Source organism: Hypomesus nipponensis, chromosome 7 (assembly GCF_054491055.1).
Source record: "Hypomesus nipponensis isolate SF chromosome 7, ASM5449105v1, whole genome shotgun sequence".
NCBI classification, from domain to species: Eukaryota; Metazoa; Chordata; class Actinopteri; order Osmeriformes; family Osmeridae; genus Hypomesus; species Hypomesus nipponensis.
In genome coordinates this window covers 11062347-11070155 of record NC_140367.1, presented here as the reverse complement: position 1 = coordinate 11070155, position 7809 = coordinate 11062347, and the positions used below count along the sequence as shown (strand labels likewise).

General features: G+C 43.5%; 1 protein-coding gene across 2 annotated transcripts; it reads right to left on the bottom strand.

Annotated features, from left to right (window-relative positions):
• Window positions 1-2971: 2971 nt before the first annotated feature.
• Window positions 2972-7009, bottom strand: LOC146276753 (uncharacterized). Of its 2 annotated transcripts, none has more exons than XM_084701861.1 (9): window positions 6895-7009; window positions 5685-5731; window positions 5431-5523; window positions 5219-5305; window positions 5084-5134; window positions 4164-4733; window positions 3711-3995; window positions 3297-3532; window positions 2972-3158 (listed from the first exon to the last, which is right to left on the bottom strand). In XM_084701861.1, the coding sequence occupies exons 2-9, from the start codon at window positions 5709-5711 to the stop codon at window positions 3104-3106; spliced, it is 1404 nt and encodes a 467-aa protein (XP_084557987.1). In that variant the 5' UTR covers window positions 5712-5731; window positions 6895-7009; the 3' UTR covers window positions 2972-3103. The 2 variants fall into 2 exon arrangements, with proteins under 2 accessions (XP_084557987.1, XP_084557986.1); XM_084701860.1 differs by lacking the exon at window positions 6895-7009 and adding an exon at window positions 6013-6081.
• Between the last annotated feature and the right edge of the window lie 800 nt (window positions 7010-7809).

Here is a 7809-nt window from a genome sequence, read left to right as displayed (position 1 = left end):
ATCCCTAGCAGCACCAGCAGCATCACCTGCAGCTGTGTGTTAGCGACAAGACTCAACTTGGTCTCACACATACTTTCTAGAGTATAGTACTTCGTTCCTTTCGTTTCTTTATCTTTCTCTGAATCCAATTGTGCCTCTGTGGCTTTGCCTCTACCTCTCTCTCTCTCTCTTTCTCTCTCAATGAACTCTTCTTTCTCGCTCTCTCTCTGAAGTTATTGAGTGGACTGGGACTGTCCACTATGCTTATCTGCCTTTTCAATATCCCCCCCCCCTCTCCTCCTCCCCTCCTTCCTGTCTAGGGTACCTACCCCTCCACAACAGCACAAAAACAAAAGTGGCACAGGGACACACTCGTGCGCACCAACATGGACACACGCACACACTTTTCACCCCATCATGTCAGCAAAGGGCAGAAAGGTTGGTGTTCAAACACTTGGGTTAGGAGCGGGGAGGAGGCACAGACAGGAGAATAGCAGGATTTCCTGGACTGTAAATAAGATTCACCCTCTGCTGTCCACTGCACCCCCCCCCCCCACACACACACACACTCTCACACACACACATTATTACCAGAAGCAGTGTACCCGATTTTTGCTGAATGGCATTACTGGCACCACACACACAGTTGTGTAACCCACAAAACAATGAGAAACATTTCCTCTTCCTCAGAAATGGTCGAACGTACTTATATCAACACTCCGGGTCTTAATCTCAGAGCCAAATTTGACAAGTGGCTGGTATGATAATCTCTACGTTACAGCCCCTGGAATAAGGCAATTGTGCCATTGAAGACACAGGCTTTCCATACACAGGTATGTTGTGGAATCTGAAATGTTTCATCGATATCTAGAGCAGGTATGTATGAAACCTGTTAGAATTGTGTAGAATTAGTTTGTGAACTCAGAGAAAGAGTATTTCTGTTAGACGCCAACAGTGAGTCTTGGAGAAGGGAGAGTGGGTGAGTCTGTTGCAGGGTGCTGGCCTCCTGATAAACACAAGGCCACCAGGATGCTTTGGGATTGTAAATCCTCTAGGCAGCATTTTTTCCTCAGCACTGTTTCTGTTGAAGCACTCACTCCCTGTTAGCAGTCTGAACTGAGTGAAGATCACACAGAGAGAAAGTCGGAGATCAAGAAACATCACTCCCCACATAAAGTCGTTGTCCATTCCTCATTCAAAAAACACAAACCCAGGATTCGAAGTAACATCCCTACACATCACGATCTATTATGCACACACATCACATTTTGTCGTTTAGCAGACATTCCCCCGAGGCAAGATGGGTGAAGTGTCTTGCCCCAGGGCACAACGTAATTTGGCACGGCCGGGAATCGAACTAGCAACCTTCTGGTTACTAGCGCGACTCCCTAACCGCTCAGCCATCTGACCCCACACACAGAGATACTTCCAGTTCTACCTGAGGTTGAAATCTTGGTGTTCGTTGCTGGTTTTGGATTCAGCCTTTCTTATGGCTCCAGTCAGAACTGTGGTCAAGAGTTTGTGGTTCCAGTTGGTGCTGAAGTGTTCTGCTTGGGTTCAACTAAACGTGGGGAGCAAGTGGGTCTGGACTGAGGTCTGGTTCTAGGCCACAGCGGGTACGGCTGGCACATCCGGAACTGGCATGGAGCTGGCAGTGCCCACAGTCATTCCCCAGGACGACTACAGCATGCTGGTCTTCCTCCTGTTCCATCTCACCCTCGTCTCCAACAACTTCCTGGTCATATTAGTGCCTCCCCGGAACAGAAACACACCCTCATCACCCCTCTGAACATCCTCAGACTTATTTACTTTCCCGTCACCCTCCTCGCCACAGTCACCAACCCGTATGGCTACTATGTCCTTGGAGAAGGATTCTGCATCATACAGGGCTTGGCGATCAATTACTTTGGTTAGGTCGGTTTAAAAGGTTTACAGGTTCCCTATTCCACATGCACTCCATGCTGTGCATATTCATGTGTTTTTAAAATATGGTTCTGGTCAATAAAAACAACTGAAAAACATGTTCCATGCACCACGATGTGCAATGTGTTGCTTCACTCATTGGGGTGGAACTTATTTCCATCTTTTCAGTGGATTTGGATTGGGTAGCATTTATCTACAAAGCCTGTTGTAAATCAGACAAATGAATAAGGTTTTAAAATGTACCACCTAAACATGGCTACAGTTTGGATAAGAGACCCTAATTTAACCTAATTTTCTGCAACCCTCCTCCCTCGTTCACTTCCTACATCCCCCTTTCCTCCCTCACATTCTATCGTCTTGTTTGGTTAATCCTAGCTCTGGTTTAGTCACAAACAGGGCCAATCAGTTCCAAAGAAGAGCAGTACATGTTGTGTGTGCTGAGGTGTGCGCTATTGATGGTAAAAAAAGACACATTGGCCCAGTGTTAGAATTATCTTGTGGGAGATGAGGGTTGGCCTACAGTATTACGGTGCGAGATGACCAAATGAATAGTCGGCTATAGTTTATTAGGCTGGCAACCATCAAAAAGCAATACCAAATGAAACACAAAATGATAACTTTATTGAGAACAACATTTAGTCATTAATCTGTGATATGAGTGAGAGAGAGAGAGAGAGAGAGAGAGAGAGAGAGAGAGAGAGAGAGAGAGAGAGAGAGAGAGAGAGAGAGAGAGAGAGAGAGAGTGAGTGTGTGTGTGTGTGTGTGTGTATGAGAAGGGAAGGAGAGAGAGAGAGAGAGAGAGAGAGAGAGAGAGAGAGAGAGAGAGAGAGAGAGAGAGAAGGAGAGAGTGAGTGTGTGTGTGTGTGTGTGTGTGAGAAAGAGAGAGAGATAGTGAATATGTGTGTGTGTGTGTGACAAAGAGAGAGAGAGAGAGAGAGAGAGAGAAAGAGTGAGTGTGTGTGTGAGAAGGGGAGAGAGAGAGAGAGAGAGAGAGAGAGAGAGAGAGAGAGAGAGAGAGAGAGAGAGAGAGAGAAAGAGAGTGAATGTGTGTGTGTGTGTAAGGGTGGAGTGTAACTGATGATGTCATATGTGTGTATGTCTACATGATCTCTGTGTAGTGAAAGACAGAGAGAGAGAGAGAGAGAGAGAGAGAGAGAGAGAGAGAGAGAGAACGAGCATGAGTATGCATGCATGATGTTTGTTAAACATCAGAACAACAGCCGCATATGAGTTTGCTTGACAGCCACTGGAGAAACCTGTCAATCATAAGAAAAAACATCATATGTAATCTGCCATACCAGTACGCATTCTCCCATCCTTACAATGAGGGTCTTGCTGTCTTTACCCACATTCTACCACCCCCTCCATTTAGCCTTTCTGCTATCTGTCCTCACCTCTTTCCCACATTCTTCTTCTTCTTTTTCTCCTCCTTCACATTGTTTTCAGAGTATTCCTCTGGCTGTTTGTTGCTGGCTTCCAACACAAGCAGTGGTTTGATATACGACTGGGTTTTGGTCATTTTCTCCCCTTTGCCAGGCTTCTTCTTCTCCCCTTTGCCGAGCTTCTTCTTCTCCCCTTTGCAAGGCTTCTTTTTCTCCCCTCTGCAGGTCTTCTTCTCTTCCGTCACATCCTGAAAGCACAACACAAGCTTACATGGATGAATCACTGAGCTGAGAAAAAAATGGAACCAATGAAATCATGGTTCTTTTCCAGCCTCATTAGTCCGCAATGTATTTAATTAATTAAAATGTATTTATGCTTTATCAGTGAATATCATCATATATTTGCCTATGATGATCATGACCTACCTGTTGGAGCCCTTCCAGTCCTCCTTGGAGCAGCCTCTTTAGATCAGCGCTCAAGTGGGTGATTGGTGCCAGACGAGGGGGGGGTAAAAACACCACAGCAGGCGGAGTCTCAGGCCTGCTTGGAGTCACAACTCCAACGGTGACACGGTTGAGGGGAGTCAAAGCCCGGGGAAGCTGCTGGTCGAAGAGGAGGGCCTCAGGAGTAGGAGGAGACAGAGGGGGGGATTCCATGGCGTCCTTAGTGGTGAAAGAGACCACAGGAGTGGTCTCTGTCTCAGACAGATCCTGGGGAGACACAGTAACAAGAGAAGACATCCCCTTTTAGCATGTGGGTCCTGGGATCTTCCCATGGCTCTGTAGGATGATACTCAACAAACAGTGCCATGCCATACCTTGAATCAAACAAGAGCTGAATACATGAATACGTACAGTACGTCTGTACTGATTACTTACGAAGCGTTGGATGGAGGGCTTTTCTTCCAGAGAGGGTTGGACCTGTGGTGGGGAACTACACACCTCGAGTGGTTGGATCCTCTCAGTGCAGGCCCTGCAGGCCATGCGTAGCTTCTTAACCTCTTTCTGCCAGTTCTCCAGGCCCGACAGATTGAAATCATCCATGCAGTCCTTCATCACCTCTTGGATCAGCGCATCGAAATCTTTGCTGACCCGCATATACTTCTGCGCCTGAATCTTCTGGAGCCTTCTCCCTCTGACGTTATAAACGAGTCTTCTTAGAGACGCACCCATCAGGCCTTTTCCCTGGCTCTTCACACGAGACATCTCTTTGAAGTACTCGTTGGTGTTCAGGATCTCCTCCTTGGCTGTCATAAGGTCCTGTTCCAGGGCAACCAGGGATTTTTGGAACCTTTTCATGACCTTCTCTCTTGTGACACGGGACTTCGTGTCGCGCCTCTTCTGATCGTGTAGCATGGTGGGGTGCACGTCATTAGTGATGCAAGGCTCGGTCACGGCTCTCACAGAGGAAGGAAGAAGGCCCTGGGCTTCGTCGTCCATAACGAGATTCTAGGGAGACCAAGAGTAAAGTACAATGTGCAGGAATAGGGAAGAGAGGAAATGTGAAAATATGAAGATCCATATGGTGAGGGAGGTCAGGTGGGTCAGATGGCTGAGCAGTTAGGGAATTGGGCTATTAATCAGGAGGTTGCCAGTTTGATTCCCGGCCGTGCCAAATTAAGTTGTGTCCTTGGGCAAGGAACTTCACCCTACTTGCCTCGGGGGAATGTCCCTGTACTTACTGTAAGTTGCTCTGGATAAGAGCGTCTGCTAAATGACTAAATGTAAATGAGGGAAAAACTGATTCAGCACTAAGAAAAAGCCAATTCATTGACCTTTTGTCACACACATACACATACCAGGCGTCTATCCGGAAGTAGATTCTGCTGGCGGTCACGGTCCTCATCAGACTGTGAGTCAGATGGAAACATATTGCTCACACAGTCTATCTTCAAAATGTACTGTACCTTGATGCTTTTGATGCACAAACTGACCAGAAAATCTCTCTCGCTGACTGAATGTATGGAGAGGTCATCGTAATCTTTGGTCTGACGGATAGTGTTCCCACCACGTTCCACTTCCTATATTAGAGACACAGTCAATCAGAGGTATTTGACCATGTTTGCTGTTTAACCATTTAAGTTTAAGTTCATACAAACTCTTATCATGTTTCATCCATTACACTTATTACTATGCACAGACTTACCAGAAAATCTTCCTCGTCAAATGAATGGAGAGAAAGATGGTCCCCATTTTTCCAGTTGTTGGGCTGGATAGTGGTCCCATCAAGTTCAACTCCCTACAATAGAGACACAGTCACTCATAGGTATTTGACCATGTTTGATGATTAACCATTTAAGTGTAAAATTTGTTTTCATAAATACAATCTCTGAAAACCACTGCATTAGGCTATGGCCAATACCAGTGATTATGGGAAAGTGTTATTTGAGAGGAGCTGACCTGACTGGAAGAGTTTGTTATCGCCATGTTCGGCTCACAGTGATTGGCTGTAAAGCAATTGAGAGAGAAAACTTGTAAATGTTGTAACTGCAATTCTGTTGAGGTTTGATTTACAGAGTCTTGAGTCTCTTTTTATTGATGTGGTCAGTTATAACAAAACACAATAAGAAAACCACGTATCAAAACTTGCTTCAAATGTGTTTGGCGCGGTGATATTGACGGTAGCTGCATAACAAAAGTGTGGATTACATTTCGAATTAAATTATGTTTCACGTTTAAGATTACAATAAGTAGGGGAAACATTAATGTGTAAATAAGAATTACTCACTGAAAAGCACAAAATAGTCTGAATAGCCTGAGAAAATCTTCTGAGAAAGCTTACAATACAAGTATTCACCTGCCTGTTCAGAAGAAAAGTGATGTAGCTGTGTAAAGTTTCATTTAAGTATGAATAGCCATTATGACGTTTTTGTACGTAATCACGTGTAGCATTCAAACATACTTTTTATACAGAACGTAGGCTATGTCCGTAAAATAAATGTGTCCATATTCTTCATTAGAAATGTGTAATTACACACAAGCATGTAGCTCAGATGACTCCAATAAATAATACGCAAACAATGCCCAATATGCAAACTTCAACACGTAAGCTATGCGATAATTGTTACTTGGCCCATCTGCACTTCAAAAGTTCCGTCATGTAGGACAGATTTGATTTTGATCCATACAGCCCAGCAGTCCTTTAAATTGGCAACATCTTTCTTGTCTGTATAGGTACCGACCAGAGCCTTTACATTATTATTACTAAGCTTTATTGATTGATTTATTATAAAAACTTGCTTTAAATGTGTTCGAATTTTGAGACATTTTCTTAGTTGTACAGCCATGATCTCAAATGATGTGGCGCATGCGCGAGCGGCGACACGGTCCCAACACGTCTCCTATATTTGTTTGTTGTTTTGATGGATGTTTTTTAGACGACGTAACTTTGCGGATTAATTAAGTCATAAACCAATAACGTGTTGGCTCTCGCTATGAGGCCGAACCAAGTAATTATGAATATTCTACTTGTGGATAATAAACACCCTTGACCTTGATATTTACGGTAACTGCATAACGAAAGTCTGACTTAAATTGAGCATAAAATTATGTCTTGAGTAAGAATACAATAAATAGGGGAAACATTCATGTGTAAACAAGAATTACTCACCAAAAAGCACAAAATTGTCTGAAGAGCCTGAGAAAATCTGAGAAAGCTTACAATAGTCTTCTAGTTACTATTCGCCTGCCTGCTCAGAAGAAATGTGATGTAGCTCTGTAATTTCTCATTTAAGTATGAATATATATATATATATATATATATATATATATATATATATATATATATATATATATATATATATATATACCATTGTGACGTTTTTGTACGCCACATCATGTGTAGCATTCGGACATACTTTTAGAACGCATCATATAAATGTCAATATTCCTCATTAGAAATGTGTAGTAGCCTACACACAACCACGTAGCTCAGATGACTCCAATAAAATACGCAAACAAATGCCCACTACATACTTACGGTAACAGTATGCTATAATTGTTACTTGGCCCATCTGCACTACACGTTCCGTCATGTAGGAGAGATTTTATTTTGAAATTCATACACAGCCAGAGGTCCTTATATTGGCCAAATCTTTCCTGTCTGTATAGCTACGCCCAGAGCCATTCAATTATTATTACTAGGCTTTTCTTTTATTTATTTTCTTAAGAAAAGTTGTACAACTGCCCACGTTTCCCTCGAAAACATGTTTTGCATGACACCATCTCTCGCTAGCTGGCCCCGCCAGCTGCGCCAATCCAAGCGAACTGTTCCTGCTGGAGAAGAGGTTCAGACTCCCAGAGGAAAACACTAGTAGTCTATTTTCACTTCAGCAATCCCACGAGAAGCAGTGCAGTAATATTCATAAAGTACTAAACTTGATATGTGCGAAGATGGAGTCAATTCTACAACTGGATAACTAAGACGGAGAAGTATCAGGGTGGATGAGTGGGGACCCTTTTCTTAAAGTGGACTATATTACGCACAATTTATTAGTGACCCAGCAACAACTTAAAAACAAACAAT

What these genes read in the sequence shown, in the direction of transcription:
- LOC146276753 (XM_084701861.1), bottom strand. Translation starts at nt 5,711, where the DNA reads ATGGCGATAACAAACTCTTCCAGTCAG. An exon ending in GACTGGAAGGGCTCCAACAG is followed by an intron (nt 3,533 to 3,710) that starts GTAGGTCATGAT and finishes TTGTGCTTTCAG; the next exon opens with GATGTGACGGAAGAGAAGAA. An exon ending in AAGAAGAATGTGGGAAAGAG is followed by an intron (nt 3,159 to 3,296) that starts GTGAGGACAGAT and finishes TATGATTGACAG; the next exon opens with GTTTCTCCAGTGGCTGTCAA.